Below are 23,718 nucleotides of genomic sequence, written 5' to 3' on the forward strand. Positions count from 1 at the left end.
CCCTCCTCCTCCCCAAGGGCGGCTGCTGCAGCAGACCTTCAGCTTCAGCAGTAGCAGCAGCTGCTCCAGGGATTGGAGGATGCAAATAGCCCGAGAGATAAAGGAGGGTCAAAAGGAATCCAGCAGCCCCCTCGCAAACCTCCCCCGCCCCGCCACCTCCGGCCCACCCCTTCCCTTCAAGTTTTCCCTCCTCTCCACCCCTCCCTCGGCCTCCCTACCTTCCCTCCTTCATCCCAACCCCTAAGGCCAAGGTCTCCCCTGCCCACAAACCTGATAGCGGAAGTGACGGAAGAGCGAGCAGCCCCCGCAGCCTCTCACGCTGGGGCCATGGGCACCGTCAGCCAATGAGCACCGACCAGGAGGTGGGACTCTCAGGCACCTCAAGTTTGATTGAAGTGCGGGGAGGGGGAGGGGAAAAGGTGTCCCTCTCACACTCCCTAGCTCCACATTCCCCTCCCCCTCCCCGTCGCCAGCTCCCTCGACTGGAGTAACCTCCCAGGGCCTACTTCAAGGCCAGGCGCGGGAGGTCGCGCTCGCAAGGGCCCAGTCTCCGCTCCCCCCACACCCAGCGTGGCGGGCACCTGTCACGACAAGCGCCGCCACCGGCCTGGGCCCAGCCCGCCCCCGCTACTCCCACAGCGGCCTGGCCATCCCAGATGTGCAACTGGGGAGGAAGCGGTCTTGCCGCGGCTCCTCACCCAGCTAGGCCCCAGACCTCCACGCCTAGAGCGACTGTCGCGATCTCCCCCTCCCCCGTAGCCCGCCGCCGCCTCTTCCTCCGCCTCGGAGGGCGAAGAAAATGGCGGCCGCTCTTGCCTCACCCACCTCAGGGCTGAGGGAAGAACCGAGGCCCGGGCCCGCTGCCTGCAGTCGCCCGCCTCGGGTCCCCCAGCGCCGGCCGCTTCCCCGGAGCGCCGTACGGGGTAACCCGCGGCGGCGAGGACCCGGATGGAGTAGCGGGGGCGAGCGCCGCCGCGGCAGCCCGAGGTAAAGGCATCGCGGGAAGGAAGGAAGGGAAGGAGGGAAGGAAGGTAGGGCCCCTTGGCGGAGCTGGCAGCTCCCTGGCCGCTCATTGGAAGAAAAGAAGGGAATGACAGCTCCCCCGATCCATTCCTTCCCGCCGCGCCTACTTTCTCCCGCTCCCACTGGACTAAAGCAAAAGGAGCCCGCCCACCTCGAGGCTGAGATTCCCGACTCCCTTTGGTGAAGGGAGCGCACTGAGCCCGCCTTCTCCGAATCCCATCCTCCTTTCCCATTTGTGGAAACTGAGGAGTGACAGGCCTTGTGGCCACCCTCTCCGCCTGGCCCCCACTCCGCTCCCGCCTGCCGCAGATTGACAGGCTCGCTGTCACGTGGCCGCGGGGAAGCCGTTAGGCCCGCAGTGATGGAGGGGCTGAGGGTTGGAAAGAGGACCCCTGTTGAGAGGGCTCTCCCCGTCCAACTCTCGTCTCTTCCCAACTGTGAGAACCTGAGGCTGCCCAGCATTGGCGATAGTTTCACCTTCCTTTACGGCCGCCCCGTAAAGGAAGCAGCAGGGCTAAATATGGCCTTCAGGCTCCTTTTTTTCAGAGGAGCCAGCTGAGGCCCAGAGAGGTTCATTGATTTCCCCAAGGTCACACAGCCGAGCCAGGATTCCTGCACGAATGTCTTGACCCTCAGGGCGTTCGGTATGGCGCCCACTGCCCTCCAGTGGAGGTCTGTGGGGAATAGGGATGAGACCTGATGGCCTAGGGCAGGGGAGACCAAGGCATGATGGGAGGGCTAAAAGTGAGGGGCTGGACTCTCTGAGACTGGCCTTTGGGTGACCTTGGGCAGAGGATCTAGGACACAAAAAGAGGGCAAAGGCAGTCTGAGAGAGCCCTCAAAAAAAAAAATCCTGCCTTTAAAAAACAATGCCCCACCTACTCTAACCCTAACCCAAACCCCATCTTCCTCACACCTGACATCTAGACTCTGAAGCCTCGGGAATCCCTCCTCTTCTCTGCCCTGTTCCTTTTGGTGAGCTCAGTAATCACCTCTGCCCTAACCTCTCTCCCAAACTCTAAGTTCATATTTTCAATCACTGGACCTTCCAAAAGGTGGATTGGTTTTGGGCATCTTAGGTGAACTCATTGTCTTTCTCTTTTACCCTGCTAAGAGGGTAACACCATCCATCTTTCCAGTCACCCAGACTCAGAACCTGGGTCTCCTCCTCCATACCTCCCTTTCACCTCAGTCACCCAGCTCTGGGCAAGTGCATAGGCTTTCTTAGAATGCTTCATTGCCTTCAGAGCTCAAGTGCCACCTCTTATGTGTAGTCTTTCCTGATTGCCATCACCAGCTGGCAGTACTTTCCCCTCAAAAATTAGCTTGTACATATTTTGTATATGTACATATTATCTTTCCCTGATACATAGTAAGCTCAGGAAGGGATTGTTTCATTTTTGTTTTTGTTTCACCAGAGGATAGGACAGTGTTACATAGTAAGTACTTACTAAATGCTTGATTGTTCTGATTCTCTTTATGTTCTATAGCATCAGGTATGAGAGTTTATATTTGAGTTGTCAGCCTACAGTTATTGAAGTTTGGAATTTGATATAATCATTATTAGTCAGTCAGTATACTGGACTGTGAGCATCAGTGTGGATTGTATCTTATATAAATTTTGTGTTCTGTCTTGCAAATTGCTCTACACATAGAAGATACTCAATATTTGCTAAATTATATTGATCTGGAGCACTAGCATACTTATGAAAAAAAGCAGAAGCCACTAGTAAAGGTAGTTTCAGTTTTATTTCTGACTGTCACTGCTTATGGCTTCAGAAGTCTGTTGAAATATGACTTGGCAAGACATGGAATTTGAGGGACAAAGTAGAAACATTTGACTTCTCCCTCTTTTTTGGAAACCACAGACATAAAGTAGCTTTAAAAAATTATTACAGCCATGGTATGGACAATTGTAGTTGAAAAATAGCTGATGGAAATTAATTTCTTAAAATTGTGTTATTATTTTTTTTAATTTAAAACCCTTACCTTCCATCTTGGAATAAATTCCAAGGCAGAAGAGTGGCTAGGGGTAGGCAAGAGGGTCTAAGTGAGTTGCCAGGGTGCACAGCTAAGAAGTAGCTGAGGCCAGATTTGAAGACAGGCTCTTCTGTCTCTAGGCCTGACTCTTGGGGCCTGTTATCTTTCAGGGGAAATGATCCTTTAAACTATTGCAAGGTTAGCTCAGAGAGTAAAATTATTTAGGTCCTTCATATTACAGATCAGGAAACCTAAGATCAGAGAGAAATTATTTGCCCAAAGTCATATAACTAGTTAGTGGTAGTGCTAAGATTATCTCCCTAGTTTCCTAACTCTCAGTCTAGTGATTTGTCCAGGAGTGTCATTGTGTTTGAAGGACTTTAGGAGATAATGATAAAATCTCGCCTTCTCGAAGCCTACAATGTGTACTGTGCACACAACCTGATATAATAGAGGCTTTGTGCAGGGGGAAAGACCAATCAGACAGAAGAAATAGGGTTGTGTGGGGATCCTTCCTGAGGAAATGCCCCCAATGACAGTCCCAGTCACATCTCTCTCTGATGAACCAGAATATCTCTAGGTATAAGAACAGGTTGGAAAGAGCCAAAAGCAAGACAGCACCTCACATACTGGGCTTATTTTTAAATGGTGCTCTCAGATGAACCTCCAGCTAGTGCCCTCTTTATAGGATCAGTGTGGGACAGCCAGAAGTAACTATCAGAAAGAATAGCAGGATCTGCCTTGTACAGGGATAGGGGAATCTGGCCAGAAGTCTAAGGGAGGATGGGGTGGGAGCCCATGGAAATGTTACATGACATATCTAAGTCTAGAGGCAGTAAAACAGTAAAGTATTTGCTTTTGGTGTCCTTTCCCCTCCTCCTCTCCTTGCCCTTGCAGTGTATGTGCCCTCTTGGATTCTTTAAGATGCTTATAGTCACCCTCTGTGGTACCCCACTCAGCACGCAGACAGGCTTTGCTTGGATGAGAGTCACATTCCAGATTTTTCTTCCTTCTTCACTTATCAAGACTTAACCTTTTCTGGAGCCTGTTTCTTTCGGACCTTGTACTTATTTGGCTAATCTGATAATTCTTTAATTGGTTCAGGTAGGGGCAGCCAAGTGGCTTAGTAGGTAGCCAACCCTGGAGGCAGGAGGCCCTGGGTTCAAATCTAGCATTAAATACTCCCTTGTGACCCTAGGCAAGTCACTAGACCCCAGTTGCCTAGCCCTTATTGCTCCTCTAACTTGGAAGTAATTCTTAGGATGGATTCTAAGATAGAAGGTAAGGGTTTTAAAAAATAATTGGTGCAGGGGGCAGCTGGGTGGTTCAGTGGCTTGAGAGCCAGACATAGAGATGGGAGGTCCTAAGTTTATATGTACCCTCAGATACTTCCTACCTGTGTGACCCTGGACAAATCACTTAACCTTCATTGCCTAGCCCTTACCACTCTTCTGCCTTGGGACCCATACATAGTATTGATTCTAAGATAGAAGATAAGGATTTAAATAATAATAATAATATTAATAATTGGTGCAGGTACTCCCTCCATTGATGCTGATCACTACCCTTTCATGTCATAGTATAGTTTCTTGAGTTGTGACTGAAAATGCTAAATATCCCATGGTCAACCCTTTGTTGTATCTAAGCTGATCCACATATGACAACCATACTTTCCATCTCTGGGTCCATAGTTTTCAGCATGGTAGAACATGTCTTAGCTTGTATTACATCAGTTACCTCCACACCATGAGGAGTTAATAGTGAATAATTTTAGTGGAGGTCCTAATGAGGAACCTTTTGGGGATGGAGTGGCAAGGATTACATTTTCTATTTCTTTTATAACCTCTTCAATCCTTAGCACAGTATTGGTGAAGTATTGGCAAGCAAGCCGAGCTGGCATGGGGGGGCGGGGGGGCGGGGTAAACTGCTCCTTTCCACTCTTCCTAGCACCCAAGGACATTTTTTTGCAAGCCCCACCCCTCTATCCAGCCTTCCAAAGTGCACACTTCCTCCCTCCACTCTCTGGGGTAATGTTGGAAGAGTTCACAGGCAGCTTGAAGCTGCAGTTTGGCCACGAGAACTTGAAAACCTTCACCAATGCTGCCCTAGCATAAACCCCAAACATACTAATAGAGACTATGGTGGAAAAAGTACTAGATAGAAGTCAGAAAGCCTCAGTTCCAGTAATCTCTTAACTCTTACTATCTGTCATCTTAAGGCAAGTTCCTTTACCTCTAACAAACTTATGTTTCTTCTCTATAAGATAGTATTTATGCTACTTAGCCAAAAGAGGCTATTTAAAAGTGCTTTGTAAACTTTAAACTACTTTAGAAATATAGACTATCTTTGGTTTCCCTTTTAGGTACTTAAAAAAAAACCAAATAGAATTTAGAATTAGCAGGAAACTTGGAATTCTTCTAGTATTTTTATAGATTAAAGAAGCTGAAGCCTGGAGAAAATAAGTGTTTTCCCAAAATCACAAAAAGTAGTAAGGTAGTAAAATGCCAGCAGTGGATTCTAGATCTAGTGCTCTTTTGACTGTACTATGCTGTCATCCTATTAAGACTTCTTCTCTTGACAAGAATAAAGGAAGGAGAACTTCCTCCCTTTGTACAGAACTGTGGCAGGATTCCTAAAGGAGCCTTTTCCCAGCAGTTTCATTCAGTGAAAAGGGAGGGAATCAAAGGAAAAGAAAATGTGAGCAGGGGTCCCTCCAAGGCTTTTCTTGTTTCCTTTCCACATTACTCAGGAATTAAATGTGTTTATAGAATTTCTAACCAATGAAAACTGTTCTTAGGTCAAACCCAAGAACTGACATGCCATGGCAAGTGATCAGAGATAATGGGTCCTCTACCCTTTACTGTGCTTTTTTGTTCTGTTAGATTTCTCCTCTCATTAGCCAAGAGCTCAGCCCCCAAATTCTTCCAGATTGAAAGCATTCACATGCTGACCTGGGTCACAATCAGTCCACAAGTAAAGTGTGAAGAGATTGAAGTTTCATTTAAAAAAAAAAAAAGCTTATAAGATATATATTCCTAATAGAGCCCCTTGGTTCAAAAAGAGAAAAAAATTGCAGCTTGAATTATTTTATTTTTTTTTTCTTTTTTAATGTAGTCATGTCTTTCTGACTACATTTGCAGTGATAGAAGCAGCATTCATCTCCATGCCCTAAATATTGCTTTATACTGTTGACTCTTTTGACCCAGAATCATTTTCCTGTGTAGGGCTAACGGTAGTAGATGGACTACAGGCTGAACAAGATGGGTTTCGAGGAAGATTAGGTTCCTTTTCATTTGGTTTCCGAAATAAACCCAACACGGACTTGCAGAAAATTTCATCTGAAATATCTCCTGACAAACTGCTCTGTGTTGAACACCCTGACTGCCAGGCCTCGCACAGTTCAGCAGCATTCATCAACACCTGGTCAGTTTTAGCGAGGACAAAATCAGTAATGTTCATGCCTTTGATGAGCTCTTGAAAATAGTGCCTGATTGAAATGTTATCTTTTACTGGCACCTTTGGGAGAGAGTTGCCTTCCATAAGTCTCTCCATTTCTGTCCTGAGCTTTTTATCTTCGTGAAGGAACTGTACTGCATTCAAATGTTGTTCCAGGAGGGTTTTCATCTGTTGATATAGCTGTCTAGGGGCTTGAAGTTCCCTGGCAACAAGCTGTAATTTCTCTAACTTGGTAGAGTGTTCATTGTCTAATTTCTTTTTCAAGGTGGCAATTCTAAATTTGATACCATTTAATAGGCTACTTCCAATGGTGTCGATCATAGCTCGAGTGTCTGCTGTGCTGGTGATGAGCTCACTGATCAGTTTTTCCGTTTCCTGTTAAAATGGTATATACATTGTTTTTAGTGAGTTGCTCCCACATCTGATATCTGCCCTAGTTGGCAAGCTGCTGAGGAGTGAAATGTGCAGGTACTGAATTATACACATGTAGAATATTAGTGCTAGAAGGGACTCTTGAGATCTGTTAGTCCAATTCTGGGGAGGCAGAGGACCTGATCTCTAATCTTGAGGCTCTGTTATATTGGTGTTCTTGGTAAAGCCATTTCACTTTTTATTCATTTGTAAAATGAAGGTTAAACTAGATAGGAGATCTTAACCTTTTTCTTGTCATGGACCCCTTTGAAAGTCTGATGAAGCCTATGGACCCTTTCACAGAATAATGTTTTTAAATGCATAGACTAAATTCCATAGGATTACAAAGAAAGCCAAATGGGTAGAAATAGTTATCTAGTTTTCAAAAAACAAGTTTATAGATGCTAGGTTAAGAATCTTTAAATTAGATATTGAGAGGAAAAATGTCATAGTAGATAGACTGCTATCTGACTACAAGAAGAAGACCAGGCTTTGAATTTACTTCAGACTTTGTAACTTCTCTCAAATCAACTTTCAACCTTAGTTTCCTCATCTGTAAAATGTAAAAATGTTTAAAAAAACTAATTTATGATGTTCTTGTGAAAACCAGACCAGATGTATGTAAACTGTTTTCCAAACATTAAAGCTTTATATAAATATGAGCTATGATTTTTAAGTTCTGTTCTAGCTTTAAATCCTATGACCCCTTTAGCGTGTGTATGTGTGTGGGAGGGAAATGAGAGAAATATTGTCCTTTTTAGATTTGGGGGCAATTCAGAGTAGGTTTTGATTTGGTTTGATTCTGAACTCAACCTACACTTTCCCATTTTCACACCTTTGCTGCCATTCCCTGAAAACAAGAATTCCTCCCTCCTCCCTTACCCAGCTATAATTATTACCCATTCTTTAAGGTCAAGCTGAAATGGTATTGTCTCCATGAAGAAGGCTTCATTCCCACTCCCCTTTAACTGGAAATAATTCCCCTTTTCTCTCTGTACTCCCATAGCACTTTGTACCCACATTATTGTACTCATTTTCTCTATTTCTTTAGATGGTTGTTTCCTTCCTATCTGTCTCTCCTACTGGATTATAAACTCCATAATAACAGGGGCCAACTTTTCTTCCACATTGGATTTCTCTCTTAAAATGATAGTTTCCTATTTCAGGTTTCTTAACTTAGTTTTTAAAGCCCTCAATAACATGGTTCCCACCTACATTTCCAAACTTATTTTGTATTATTCCTCTTCATGCACTCTTCATTCTAGTGTGAATGAACTGGCCAAATTTGAAATTGTCTTAGGCTGTATATCCCTGATGCCTATAATGCTTTTTCTCATTTCTGCCTTTTAGAGTTTTTGATATTCTTTCAAAGCTCAGCCCAAGTGCCCTCTCCTAACCAAGGCCTTTCCTCATTCACTTCATCTGCTAGTGCTCCATTCTTCCTTAAATTATTTTTTAATGTGCTTATCTATTGTGCATATTATATTTCTCCAGTAGAATATACACTGTTCATTTTGTCTTGATTTCCCATTTCCAATACCTAGCACATTGCTTTGTACAGAACAGACAATAAATATTCTCTTCATTGAATAGAAGCTGCTTAATAAACATTCTAAATGAATAATATCTAAGAATGATTCCTTCTTTGTTTTCAAAGCACTGACAAGAGTTTTCCTTTAACACAGCACTCCTATTTTGCATTTTCCTTGGTAAATGGTCCTGCAGAAAGACCAAGAGGTATGTACTGAGCTTACTTTCCTCTACTACCTTCTCTTTACTATACTTTGAATTGAACTATGGGCTTGGGTCTGGAATTTATGCAGCTATTGATAAGAAACATCTATGAAATTATAGAACCCAGAACTGGAAGGAACCTCAGATCATCTACTAATATCTTCATTTTATTGATAGGGAAAATGAGACCTAGAAAAATCCAATGGCCAAACATGTAGCAAGTATTAGAGCATAGAATGGAAAGAATGCTGGATTTAAAATCCAAAGACCTGGTTCAAACCTTGGCCCTGACACTTATGGCTAAGCTATTTGAGCAGTGAGCAGTAAGCACTTTTCAAAGTGCTGGTTCCTGTGCTAGGTGCTAGCACAAAGAAAAAATGACAGTCCTTACTTTCAAGAAACTTCTATTGGAGGAAATCCATGTATATGTAAAAGTGCCTATAGAATGACTATAAGGTAATCTTGGGGGGGCGGGGTACTTTAGCAGCTGGAGAGATCAGGAAAGACCTAATAGAAGCATTGTGAATAAAACTTTGAAGAAAGAGCTAAGTATTCTAAAAGGTGGGAAGTACTTTAGTAATAGAAAAGCATGGATGGATTTGGGTGATAGCCAAGTGTGAGGAATAGGGAGGAGAGTTTGGCTGGACCTTAAAGGAAGGAAAGTGATATGTAATGAAACTAGAATGATTGGTTCTAAGTTGTAAAGAGTTTTAAAAGACAAATAAAATATTGTATTAATTTATATCTTATCCTAGAGGCAATAGGGAGCAAGTGGAGTTTATTGAGTATTATTTAAGAAAATCACTTAAAGGGAAAGACAGTCTGGGAAGGCAATTAAGAGTCCATTGCAATAATCTTAGGTGAAAGATGATATGGATGTGAATAAAGATAGTGACCCTGGGAATAGAGATAAGGGGTTAGATGTGAGAAGTCATGGAAATAGAAACAACAAGATTTGGCCACTGAGTGGTTATGTGGTTTGAAGAAAAATGAGGAATCAAGGATAACTGGAACCTAAAAGCCAGGATTTCCCATGTCTCCAGTGCACCCCACCTTAATTTCTATCGTTTAGAATTTTTATCTTCATTCAAGGCTCAGGTCAGATGCCACCTCCTAAATTAAAGGTGTTAGTGCTTTCACTTGAATTACCATAGATTATCTTTACTTCTCTATTAAATGCTATCTTCCTACAGGAGAAAAGAAGTCCTTTTAGGTTAGGGCCCATTTTGTTTTTGTCTTTCTCTTCTGTCAGCCTAGAGTAGGCCCTTAATAAATGTTGGTTCAGTTAAGGTCACCACTTCTCTGTGTCTTCTATCCTTATCTATAAAATGGAGGTTATTGGGAGAGTGGAGCCAGGACAACATGGTGTTGTGGTTGGATCATTGGCTTTAAAGTTAAAGGATTCAGGTGTGAATCAGGGCTCTGTTCTTGTTGACCTTGTCTCCATTTCTTTTTTTGTGAAATGAAGATCTTGGACTAGATTTTCTAAGATCCCTAACAACTCTAAATCCTATAATCCTTCTGTGGGGTGTGGGAAGACTTCTGGAATGATTGTGTAAAATAGTACCTGAAAAAGCTCTTCTCCAACCAGAGAAATTGCTAGAACTACAGTTTTTACCTTTCCAGTTGGAGATGAAATTCTAGGATACATCAGGCTCAACAGGTATGTATGGAAACAAGCACCTCAGGAATCAGTACAAGCATATATAGCATGTGGTTTGTTCATTTATTTGAAATAATGATTCTTCCTAAGAGCTCGGAAACATGTATTACAGAACAATATTTGGGTTGGCTCAGTGTGGGAAATTTATGAGTGCTCAGTGAACATTCAGGACTGGTGAAGCCTACATATAGAGTTTTTCCATTACTGAGACACACAGCATTTAGAACTCTTTTCTATCTCCAGTCTATCCTTCATACTGTTTCCTGAATAATAGAACTGGTTATGTCATTTCTCTAAGCAAAACCCTTCAGTGTCTTTGTAGTGCTTATTGCATCAGCGTCAGAGTCCTCCACCTAGAATTTAATATCTTCCAACTCTGACATTTCGTGTTCTAGGTCCATTCCAATGGTGACATTCTATGTCCTAAGGTCCCTTTCACTTGACACACTATGATGCCACAATTCTAATATATGTATAAAAAATATTACCATGCATATTAACTTGAATGAATCAGTTATGTTTCTTTTTTCATGTAATGAACCTTAATGCAGGTTAGGCAGTCAAAAACTTTCAGAATTAGGAGAGTTTTCACTGGACAGTCTGACATGAAGAATATCCAGCTTTCCTTATTCCCGAGTTTCAAAATATCCTCATTTTTTTGCTGGAATACAACTAAGTATACTCATAAGTCTTTGGTCCAATCAAATCACTTACATAGTTATTTAGGAGAGGCCATTTGGGTGGAGTAAAAAGAAACCTAGAGGTATAGTCAGGAATCAAATTCTGAGTGCCACAGAGCTGTAACTAGAAATTCTTGTCCCTGAGGTAAATTCATTTGAGGGGTTGAGGCCTAACAATTGGCTTTGGAGTCCAAATATCTGGGTTAGAAGCCCAGATCTGCCACATTCTAGCTATGTCATATTAGACAATTGATTTAATTCCCTATGGCTCAGTTTCCTCATCTGTCAAATGGGAGTAGTTGCCTTTCCTACTTCACAGGATTACAGGAATCAAATTAGGTATCCTGGGCACAAAGTGCTATCTAAATTGGACTTAGTTTGATGTGTAAGAGATTAAAAACTTGGACCCATAGTGTCTATTGCCAGGTGACAATCTTATTTTCCCTAGTGATTTACAACTTTAATCATTTTCTTTAGTTGTCAGTATATACCCTCTAGATTTATATTTAAAATATTTCTTAAGGGGAAAAAATACATGAATACAAGAACATCATATTGGCCTATATAGAAGCTAGGATGTAGCTGATAATGTGGATGCAAAATAATCTAACTCACAGGACAGTTAACCAATTGTTTTCAATAGCGCTTTCCACAATCCATGGTTTTCTATACATAAATATACCATATCTAAAATTTAATATGTTTCAGAGCAAACTGATGAAAATCAATTTGTATAGCATATGCTAGGTTATTCCTTCCTTGGGTTTAGCCCTCCTCCCTCTTCCATCACCTTGGTGCCCCAAGAAGAATAATTGTTTGAACTTGAACAAAACATGATCCTGCTGCATTTGAGCTTGGGGAAATGAGTCACATGAGTACCCTACCTCTGTTGCTTGAGTTGTGCTTTCAGATTTCTGAAGTACCAGCTGTATATCCTCGGCAAAGCTAACTTTCCTCGCTGAATATGCTTCTGATATTTTTGCAATCCTGTGAGGTTTATGGTCACCAAAGAGTTTGCAGATTCCACATATTGGTTCATCATCACTCAGGCACATCTGAAATTGAGAGAAAAAAAACCCCACCATCAATTCCTTGATTCAACTGTGGATTATATAGCCCATTTTCCCTTAGAAAATTATTAGTGAATGGGAAAGAGTGTGGTCCTGAGATGAGGTTTTCCTTTGTATCATATGCTATGGCAGTTACTGAATGAGAAATAGAGGGCTGCCAACACTAGTGTATTATTAAAAGGTAAGGTATTATTAAATTGTGAGGTGATGGAAAGATTACTGGTTTGGAAATTAGAAGATCAAAGTTTTAAGTCCCAGCTTTGCCACTTACCAGCTAGAGGGCTGTGGACAAGCCACCCCACTCTGTGGACCCCAGTTCCTCATATCCATTTGTGAAATGGGTATAGTCATATCTGTCTAGAATTTGTTGTGAAGAAATCTCCTGGTAAACTGGAAAAACTTGATAGAAATGTCTTGATTCAGAACACACAAAATTTAGGATAGCTACAGATGCCATTCTATAGGATGGCTATCAGAATGTGAGTTTAGCCAGACTGAACTGCTTGCCAGCTTTGGGAGGGGAGAGGGAAGAAAGGAGGGAAATAATCAGTATTATATCATTTTGGAAAATTTATGTGGTTAAAATGAAGTGTTTTTTTTTTAATTTTTAAATTAAGTTAAAATATTTCAATCTTTGGTAATGAGTGTCTAGGTTTCTGTTCATGAATAAATTTCAGGAAGGCCTTGAATTTGAGGAAAATTTACATTTCACCCAGTTTGGTTCAGACATGGGAATTTCAAAGTTTACCTCACAGTTGTTTGTAGCTCAACATTAAATTAAAACCACCTGGAATAGTCTTCCAGGACATTTCTCAGTACATCTGTTTATTCCATGTTCAAAAACCCAAATACCCAAGCCAGACGAGAGTATCTTGCCACTTTACCCCAGAATCAATAACATAGACCATTGTAGATGAGCTTGTCAATGACCACTACTTTTTAATTTTAGTCTTATAGCATTTTCTACCTTCATCTTGACTCAACCATTTATTCCCTGTTATTTTTATAAAACAAAAGGGTAGGGGGCAGCTGGGTAGCTCAGTGGATTGAGAGCCAGGCCTAGAGATGGGAGGTCCTAGGTTCAAATCTAGCCTCAGACACTTCCCAGCTGTGTGACCCTGGGCAAGTCACTTGACCCCCATTGCCTAGCCCTTACCACTCTTCTGCCTTGGAGCCAATACACAGTATTGACTCCAAGACAGAAGGTAAGGGTTTAAAAAAAAAAAAGGGTAAAATTTCCCATTATCTGTTTCTGGTTAAGCTCTTAGATCAGTGGTTGCTGTCTTAGATAGACCAAGAAGGCAGATTTACAAAGCTCTTTCCAATGTCATTAAAAAGGGTGTGGTCAAATTAATTATAATTTCAGACTGAGGAAAAGTGCTAACTTAGGAAATAACCTTTGTCTCAACAGAATTTAATAAAACTAAATTGAGACAGAATTCTGAGCTTTTCAATTTAGAAACAGAACGTGAATCTGTTAACAAAGTGGTCAAATAGCTACTTTAGTTAGGCCAGTGATGCAGAAGAGGTATAGCTCCTTTTTATAAGCAAGGAACACAGAACAACTGAAGAGGTGAGGAAAACAGAGCAATTGGTTACAGGCTTGGCAGCATGCAGTATGTGTGTGTGTGTGAGTGAGAGAGAGGGAGACAGACAGACAGACAGACAGACAGAGACAGAGAGAAAGAGAGGGAGAGAGAACAACTTGATTGGTTGGAAATTGAGACTGAGGGGCTAACAACTCCCTCCTTTCCTCCTGTAACTAAGCAATATTCATTGTTTGACTCCACCTGCAAGGTTAAAGATAGTGGACCAGACTTCTTTGGATAACAAACCAGATGTCCTTGAAGAATAGCTTGGTGGTATAAAGATACTAAACAAGACCACACCATGTCCACCTGCATTCCTCAAGGAGAACAGATTTTCTTGAGGCAAGAATAGAACAGTGATTAGCACTTAGCCAATAGGCAAAACTTAGCTCACAAGCTAAGAGACGGAGAACCTATGGCTTAAGCAATCATACAAAATGGGTCATTGATACAGAATAGGATCAATGACAGAACAGAATCAATTATTGAATGATATACAACCCATTTAATTTCTTCATATTAAAGATGAATACCCTAAAATGTGTGTGAAGATTTGAGCCTCCAACCTTTCAAATGAAAGCATTTAAAATTCAATGCTGTCCTCTTTGCCTGGAAGTTTCATGGAACACCTGAGAACTCAATCCCAAGATAAGGGTCTAAGTATTTGAGGGAGGCTTAATATGAGGAATTACTTCAGAGCAAACAGGTTCCTGAACTCTCCTTCATCTCTTTATTAGCATGAAAGATGTTGCCACAAATCTGTCCTGTTTGCTAACATTGGGCATTCTGCTCTTGTCTTAGGGAATCTCTAAATTATAATTAGTAGTATTAAATTTTTGAAGCTAGGATTTAAGTAGATGACAAATTAGAAAATAGAGTACATGAAACAAAAAACACAGAGCTAAGCAAAACTATTTTTCCTAAGAATGGAGAGACTAAATTACTGGATATATACCCCCTGGGAAGACATTACTTTTTTCCCTTTAATAAATATTTTTAGCAGCACTTTTTCTGGTAACAAAGAACTGAAAACTAAGTAGATGCCCATTGTTTGAGGAATGGATAAACAAACTGTGCTACATGAATCCAATGGAATATTATGGTATACCCAGAAACAATGAATATGATGAATACAGAGACGCATGGTTAGACTTAAATGAAAATATGCAGAATAAAATAAGCAGAGCCAAGAAAACAATATACTGGACTGCAATAATGTAAATGGAAGGAACAACAAGAACAAAATTATTGAAAGTGAATGTTGCAGAATTAGAAGAACTGTTAGAAGATAAACCTCTCCTCTCATTTGAAAAGGTTAGCCTTCCAAAGGTATGTAACAATGTATGTACTTTCAAATTTTTCTGATGTATTGATTACTTTTGCTAATTTGCTTATATTCCAGATACTATCTTCTTCCACTTTATCTTTTATTTAAAAAGATATGCTTTGTCATTTGTGAGGAGAGAAAGAATTAACTGAAGAAATCTGGGTGATGAAAAAACAAATGACATCAGTAAACTTCTATTTTTGAAAAAAAGAATGGAGAGGGGAGATCTGGTGTTTGTTAGCTTGACTTGAAGTACACGGCCCTGCAGGTTTCAATTGAAAACCCTATAGTAATCTTGATCACCATGGGCCAAGACCAGTAGTTTCCTTTTTTAGGTTGATTACTTATTGCACTGAATCATTTAATTAGCTGTGTGTACCCTTGACAATAACTCTGCTTTTCTCTAGGAGCCATGGCTAATGGGTTGGGAACTACTTTTTTTTTCATTTAAATTTTTTATTTAAATATTTTTCCATGTTTACATGATTCATTTTCTTTCCTTCCCTTCTTCCTTCCCTCCTCCTGGAGCCGACAAACAATTCCAGGGAACTATTTTTTAAAGATATTTCTGTGGGGAAAAAAATGCATTCCAAAGCCTAAGCAACCAATTTACACTTTTTTGGAAACACATAACTGATTACATAACCATGATTGGAAAAATATTACAGTTGTTTTCAGGATGGGCAAAAAGTGGTATCACTGTATTTGTGGGAATGTTTTATTTTTAATAGGTAATAAAACATATTCTTCTAAAATATACTTAATAAAATTTTGATTGTAAGACAATATTTTCCTGTCCTACCCCCAAACCTCCTAGCTCCTACCTTGGATGTGCCCTGATCCTGTCCCCCTCCCTGCCATTGTGACTGGAACAAATTAGGGTGGGTTGCTCCATTCTACAAACCATATTGGTATGGACCACTTGACCTTGTCATATCAACAAAGGATAATGGTCTTAAAAGATTAGGAGCTCCAAATTGGAGTCCTGGGTCTCTCACTAGCTAAGTGACCTTTTTACATATGTAAAATGGGTATAACTGTCCCTGCCCTGCCTATCTCATAGTATTGCTTTAAACATTGAAGACCTCTATATATGTAATTATTCTTTTTATTATGTAATAAAGGTAAAGTGGGGCACAAAGAACCTTCAATTAGGTGTTGTTAAAACTAATTGATAAAGAATTTCTGGGTTAAGTAACAACTTACTTTACTTAGACTTCCCTTTCCTTGCAAAGTTCTTGTTCTAAAGGGCCATATATTTACCATGTATAATGGGAATTGATCAATCAGTCAGTAAGACTTATTAAAGTTTACTATTTGCCAGACACTATGCTAAGTGCCAGAAAAATAAAGAAAAAGCAGAGAATTTTGTTATTTCCAAGTTATTCCAGTAGAATTGTCTTGACCTCTTGTTTCAGGGGGAAAGGATGCACCTTGTACTTGGGTCGCCAACTTAGATAGTGACTTTAAAATCAGTAATATGAATAGTTTAGTTATCTGCTTCAAAAGTAGCAGATGTGATATTTAGAAGACAAGCATTTTGCTCAATAATCCACTCTGGGATTTCTGATAGGGCTCCCACTACTGCTTTAGCTCCATTGCTACCACCCAAGTTCAGGTCCTCATTATATTTCTGATAACCTCCTCACTGGTCATCCTTTTTTCTTTTTTTCTTCTCTTGACTCAATCTACATATTACTGCCAGGCTAATTATGGGTGGCTATAGGGCATAATGTAGTACTGGATTTGAAGCGATGATTCCAGCCTCAGATACTTAAAGTCACCCTGAGTTTCTTAAACTCTGTCAGCCTTGGTTTTGTCATCTATAAAATGAGAATAATAAAAGCACCTACATCCTAGGATTGTTGTGAGGTTCAGTCTATCAACAAATAGTTATTGAGCACTTGCTATTACACACTGTGCTACATGCTAGAGGAAGGGGTAGAAAAAAAGCCACTCCCCCAACCAGTCCTTTTTTTGAGAAACTCACAGTCTAACAGGGGAGATAATGCGCAAAAATTATGTACAAACAGATATGTTATGAGACAAATTTGAGATAATCTCAGAGAAAAAAGGCAGTAGGAATGAGGAAGACTATTAAAGACTTCTTGCAGAAGACTGGATTTTAACTGAAGGAAGCCAAGACAGAGTTGAAGAGAGAAAGTTCTAGACATGAGGAACAGCCAATAAAATGCAGTACTTGGATGATGGGAGTGTCTTGTGTGAAGAACAGCAAGATCACCAGTATCACTGGATTTCAGAGAACATGCGAGTAAATAAAGTGTAAAAACACTGTAAGGTAGGAAGAGGCCAAGTTATGAAGGGCTTAAAAAGCAGGAGAATTTATATATGATTATGGAAGTAATAGAGAACCTCTGGAGCTTATTGAATGGAGGGTGTGTGTGGCACAGTGAGATCTATGCTTAAGAAAGATCAATCAGACATCTGAGTGGAAGATTGCTTGGAGTGGGGAAAGACTTGAGGTACAATGATACACCAGCAGGCTATTGCAATAGCTCAAGCATAGAGTGATGACAGCCTGCACCAGGGTGATGACTGTATCAGAGGTGAGCTTAGGAGGCAGATTAGAACTGGAAAAATCGATTTGAGAATCATCAGCATAGAATGATAATTGGTGCCAGGGAGCTGATGAGTACACCAAGAGAAATGATATAGAAGGAGAAGAGAAGTTGGCCTAGGACAGAGTCTTGGGAGACATCCATGGTTAATGGCTGTGATCTGGATAAAGATCCAACAAAGAATGAAATGAGATGATATGTGTAAATTACCATGTAAATGCTAGCTGCCACTGTTATCATTGTTATATTATTAATCTTTCACCATTTTTCATTTCATCCTTACTCTAAGATACTAATAATTTATAAGGTCCCCAGGTACTGGGATTGTGCCTTTTTCCTATCCCCAGCTCCTAGAACCACAGTGCATTGTACTGTGCTAAATATATGTGTATTGAATTGAATCCTACATCTTGTGGCCATTTATTTAGATCAGTAAAAAATACTGGTTTTAGAGGCAAAGAAACTAGGTTTGAATCCCAATAGTGACCTTGGGCAAATCACTTAATTTATCTGGACCTCAATTTCCTCATCTATAAAATAAAGGGACTGAACTAGAGGGTCTCTAAAATCTTTTTCAACTCCAAATGCTATGACCTGAAAGTTCTCTTTGTATCTGTCCAGGCCCTCCATAATTTAGTTCCACTTCGTTCAGTTCAGGTTCAAGTTTGAGCACCCACATATGTTTATCATAGGCAATGCTTTAGTCAGTGCAGAGCTAGGTATTGGGGCAATCCAGGTGTGCAGTTACCTAATTCAAAGCAGATGAAAGAGCTATAAAATTACTTTTTATTCATTCACACATTTCTAATGCTGGAGAATTCCTTTCTCTGTGGTATATAACATTATCACCAAGTCACATGTGTACAATGATGTTTCAGTTTTTAGTGGACAGTAACTGTGTGTGGGGGCCCTCAATTTTCACTCTGCTTGAGAGGTGCAAAAGTCTAGTGCTGTTCTGAATGAGAATTTCATCTCCTTAATGCTTTCCCATTCCATTTCTACCATCATATCTCATTCATATCCTCATTCTGTCTTTCCACTTGAATAGCTCCTTTGCTCTTCCACCTATCTTAAATCTTATCCTTTAAAAAACAATTTAATTTCTGCCTTCTCCATGAAGCTTTCCCCAACTACTATAGCTGTATAGATTTCTCTCTTCCTTCTTTGGACAACTTTAAAACTTTGTGTTTATCATACACCTTAGTACTGATGTAAATTATTTCTCTCTTTGGCCTCATTTATACTATGGGGAAAAGACAAAGGAAGTATTTGGCAATGGAAGTTTTCTCTGTTAACTTTTTTATTTTCCTGAAAAAGACTAGAGTTGAGTTGGTGGACCTATGGCCCACATGCTGGAGGGGGCTGCTCCCCTTCACCCCTCTCCACATGCACCTGAGGACATTTCTCACATCACCTGTCCCTCCCCTGACTGGGTTAAGGTGTGTGTGTGTGGGGGCTCATATCCTGCATGAGGGTTGCAGTTTGGGCACACAGTCTCTAAAAGGTTCACCATCACTGGACTAGAGTCCTTGAGCCATCTAAAACAAACTGACTAATTTTGTCTCTGCAACTTGAGAAGATTTAGTTGAACTTTTTATCATATACTAGTGTATATTTTAGGGAAATCAGAGGGCTCTGCTTTTTCTGTCTTGTCTATCTGTCTCTGTCTGTCTATGTCTGTTTCCTCCTCCACCCTGCTTCCTTCCTCCTTCTTTGAGACATGATCTACTTATCTCCTTCAGAGCCACCACTGATAGGTTGATCCCAGAGCCAATCGGTACAGAACCCTTGGTATCCTGGTGGTCTTTTGCTTGCAAGAGTTCATCATATTAGTACTGGGTTTGATGTGGACATCCAACTAACTTTAGACCTCCTCCAGCTCAGAACTCCCAGACTCAAATGATCCACCAACGCAGTTGTAAGGATCACAAACTTTGGTCACTATACCTAAGTCTAATTATTTGTAAATATTTCTTTCAATAATAGCAAAGCCTTTCAAGGTACATTCATTCATTTAACAAGTATTTATTGAGTCTATTATGTTAAGATCTTGTGCTTAACAGCAAACAAATTAAGAAATAAAACTTGTCTGCTTTCTTGTTTGGGAGTTAGGGTGTATATAAAAATCAGTACAACACAAGGCACTATCTAGTAAGTTAAGAAGGCTGGGGAAAGAGCTGGTGTGGAAGTCTAGACACCTAAGCTTTGGTCTCAGCACTGTCGTGTTAGCTATATAATCTTGGGCAAATTATTTCTCTCTCTGGGGTTGTTTCCTCATCTGGGAAGTAGAGATGAGTTGGAAGAATTCTAGGGCTTTGTCTTGTTTTGAAATTCTAAGCACCATATTGCTAATCCAAACAATAAACTCTATGGGATTTCCGAGGAAGGTGAGGTCATTTCTGGCTATGGTGATTAGTGAAAGAAAAAAAGCAGGTGATATTCAAACTGGGCCTTGAAGAATGGGTAAAATATACTGGTATTATTTTGTAAATTATAAAGTAGAGAATGGACAGTTAGTTTATTTGGGAAATCCAATTCTCCTTTAGTTCTTGGCAAATATCAGACCACTTTGAATGAATAAAATTACCGGTTAAAGATTTATTAGTTGGGCAGCTGAGTAAAAGGAAAACGTAAGATGATACCAGATTCATAATTTCTCCATGTTTTTCACACATTTGAGCGAGCTGGTTTTGCTCCTTGGCATGGATAGTTTCCAGTTCATCTTTAAATTTTTCCAGTATGTTTTCTGCCAAAATGTTCCTCTGCAAACCATTCGTCCCCCTTCCTCTCAAATATATGACCTAAAACAAAAAGACATCATGAGTTCATTGCTTTGCCATATCTCTTCATGAAAAATCAAAATAATATACACAAGGTAGAAAGAACACACCTGCATTCTTCATCCTGTAGAATAGGACTAAAGGCTTCAGAAAACAAATGCAATTGAAAATCTTTCTACCAAAATTATATATGATGACACTGTAGCCTATTTCCCTCAAATGATTATTTTATCAGCTACTGGGGAAGCGATGTGGCATAGGGATTGATTGCCAGCAGAGAAGTCAAAATACCTATAGAATTTGATTCCCAGTCCTACTATTTATATTTAGTATGTGACCTTGCCTTAGGCCAGTTGCCTCCCCTCAAGGGCCCCCACTTTCTCCTTTAAAATGGGGGAGTTAGACAAGATAATCTCTAAGGTCCTGTCTAGTTCTATCATTCTAAGACTTTCTGAACACTTTTTGGTGTCATGAGCAATGTGGTGTTTGCTACCTAAAAATCATTTTAAAGCTCTACATAAGGACCCTTAACTGTACTATCTACAACTGAATGAATACAACTATATTCACCTTGTCCACATGCTTTATAACTTGTAAATGTCAAAAATAGTCCTCAACCCCTGTCTATCCTGTCTGGAAAAAAGCTTTCTTCCCATTCCATTTATACAGTGACTTTTCTGAGCTGCAATCCTGTATTGACATCTGGATATCTGTCAGATAGTTAAAAAGAAGATAAAGAAATTTGCTAGAGTAGAGAGATGGAAGAACTTGATGAGGAGGCTGTGGCCAGAATTTGAGATCTAAGTAAGTGAAGTATTTTTATAACTCCAAAAGATGAATAAAGTAGAGATGAAGGTCCCTGGAGTTCAATCAATGTGCCAGGCACTATGCAAGATACTTTGAGGATGTCAAGGAACTATGAGGCCAGAATGTCAAACAGAATAACAAGATAATTGTTTTTTGTTTGGTAGAGAGAAGAAAAATTAAGAATTTATTTAAGAAATGAAGCATTTATTAAGCACAGCATTCCAGGAGATGGAGACTGGTAGTTCTATAAAGACAAGAGGGAGGCCTGTGAGTAAGCAATATAGATGTTCTCATCCCACCCCACCCCCAACCCCAACTCTGCCTTCAAGATTTTTTTGGCTGAATATTATTAATAACCTAGAATGAGCAGATTCCTTGTATTGGGTCATCTGAGAGATAGGTGTGACAGAATATAAATATTTTGGAATTTTCCATCAGGTTTTAGGGAAATGAAGATTCCACTGAAAATATACAATTAAGAGAGTCTTTTTATCTAGAACATGGGCAGCAAATCCATTTTATCTTATATTTTTTCATTTGGAAAATCAAATTTCTCACCTTCATTGCCACATACAATTTAATATCCAACCCCATCCTCAACCTCTGCAACCCTAACTCCTTATCTTCAACAATCCAGAGTGAAACTATTTTCCAAATCCCTACAAAGGAGGCAAGGAAAAAGATAGTTAGCAGACATTACCACGACTGCTCTCCTCTTTCTACAAAGGTGTGGCTGATGGAAATTACTGGTCCAGGCATGACTCAGTCCGCTCAGTCTCTTACACCCACTCTCTGTTTGGGTTAGAGAACATTATACTCTGTTGAACTACACATCTGGGTCCTTAACAAACAGCCCTCTTCACACAGTTACTTCCTCCACGTCCCCGCACCTCTGCTTTTAACGGGAATGTTCGAGTCCAAGAATTTGGTAATCTTCTTTGGTTTCCAGCAACTTTATGAATAGACCAATAGCAATTTTACTCCATCCTGAGCTCCACATTGTATTAACTATGAGTACGAAATTACCTTCAAATTCAAAATAGTCAAAAGAAAAATGATCTTACTTTCCTGCACACTGGACAGCAAAACTGCCCATTCACGTGGGTGCAATTCTGGCAGAGAAGTATCTGCTCCAGGCACTGTTTGCAGAAGTTGTGGGAACAAGAAAGGACAAGAACGGGTGGGGTGAACAGATCCAAACACACTGGACAGGAAAGTACCTTCCCCAAAGCCTCCATGACACACCTAGAAGTCAATTCTCTCTACCAAGTGGCCCTGATGATCTAGAATTCTAGAATAAGGTCTGAATGCATCTCCGTGGAGACTGGCAGCAACAATGTAATAAGCAGGTGTGTAGTGAAAGCCAAAGTTTAGAAGAGCCCAGGTGGGCATCTCAGACTTACCTGGGGAGTTAGAACTTTTCTTTTCCCTCCTAACATTCAGTTTAATGTTAGGAACTTAACTCCCATTTTTTAGGTAAATATACTTTATGTATATGTGTGTATATATACATATGTATATATATATATAAAATGCATGTATACATATATATATATATATATATATATATATAAATTCAGTTTTACTTTATTTTCAGATCCTCTCCATCCCTCCTCCCTGAGAAAGCAAGGTCATGTGTTCCCTTCCCCCTCTCCACCATCTCAGAATGTACCTTAAATTGTTCAGCTCTTTATCTGGAGGTGTGTAGCATGTTTTATCATGAGTCCTCTGGAATTGTGGCTAGTTGCTGTGATGATTGGAACTTTTCTTTCAGTTTTTTTTGTTTTTTTTTTTACAATATTGTTGTATAAATTGTGCTTATTCTGCTCACTTCATTCTGCATCAGTTGATTTGTCTTCTCAGGTTTCTCTTTCTTCGTTTCTTTCTTTTTTAATAAAAACCCTTACCTTCCGTCTTGGAGTCAGTTCTGTGTATTGGCTCCAAGGCAGAAGAGTGGTAAGGGCTAGGCAATGGGGTTCAAGTGACTTGCCCAGGGTCACACAGCTAGGAAGTGCCTGAGGCCAGATTAGAACCCAGGACCTCCCCTCTCTAGGCCTGGCTCTCAATCCACTGAGCTACCCAGCTGCCCCCTCTTTCTTTATTTCTTATAGGACAACAGCCATGTGTTCCATCACATTCAAATACTATACTTTGTTATAGACCTAGTAGAAGTACCTCTAGATCACAGGCTAAGCATAGTTTAAGTTTTTGGGGGCATAGTAGCAAATTTTTCAGTGTCTGGACCATTCCCATAGCCACTCTAGCATTTGCCATTTTTTATTTTTGCCAGCTTTGTCAATCTAATGGATGTGAGGCAGTACTTCAGAGTTGTTTAAATGTACATTACCTGAGTTATTGATGATTTAAAACATTTTTCCACATAGTTATTGATAGCTCAGATTTCTTCTTCTGAAAATTGTGTATTTAGGAGCAGCTAGGTAGCACAGTGGATAGAGCACCAGGCCTGGAGTCCAGAGGACCTGAGTTCAAATTTGGTCTCAAATACTTCCCAGCTGTGTGATCCTGGGCAAGTCACTTAACCCTCATTGCCTAGCTCTACCACTCTTCTGCCTCGGAACCAATACAAAGAATTGATTCTAAGAAGGTAAAGGTTTTTTA

General features: G+C 40.3%; 1 protein-coding gene across 2 annotated transcripts; it reads right to left on the bottom strand.

Moving 5' to 3' along the window:
* Window positions 1-6,073: 6,073 nt before the first annotated feature.
* Window positions 6,074-22,390, bottom strand: LOC103094545 (E3 ubiquitin-protein ligase Midline-1-like). Of its 2 annotated transcripts, XM_007500357.3 has the most exons (4): window positions 22,164-22,389; window positions 20,155-20,313; window positions 11,832-12,002; window positions 6,074-6,834 (listed from the first exon to the last, which is right to left on the bottom strand). In XM_007500357.3, the coding sequence occupies exons 1-4, from the start codon at window positions 22,335-22,337 to the stop codon at window positions 6,184-6,186; spliced, it is 1,155 nt and encodes a 384-aa protein (XP_007500419.1). In that variant the 5' UTR covers window positions 22,338-22,389; the 3' UTR covers window positions 6,074-6,183. The 2 variants fall into 2 exon arrangements, with proteins under 2 accessions (XP_007500419.1, XP_007500420.1); XM_007500358.3 differs by lacking the exon at window positions 20,155-20,313 and having other exon boundaries at window positions 22,164-22,390.
* Between the last annotated feature and the right edge of the window lie 1,328 nt (window positions 22,391-23,718).

Source organism: Monodelphis domestica, chromosome 7 (genome assembly GCF_027887165.1).
Source record: "Monodelphis domestica isolate mMonDom1 chromosome 7, mMonDom1.pri, whole genome shotgun sequence".
NCBI classification, from domain to species: Eukaryota; Metazoa; Chordata; class Mammalia; order Didelphimorphia; family Didelphidae; genus Monodelphis; species Monodelphis domestica.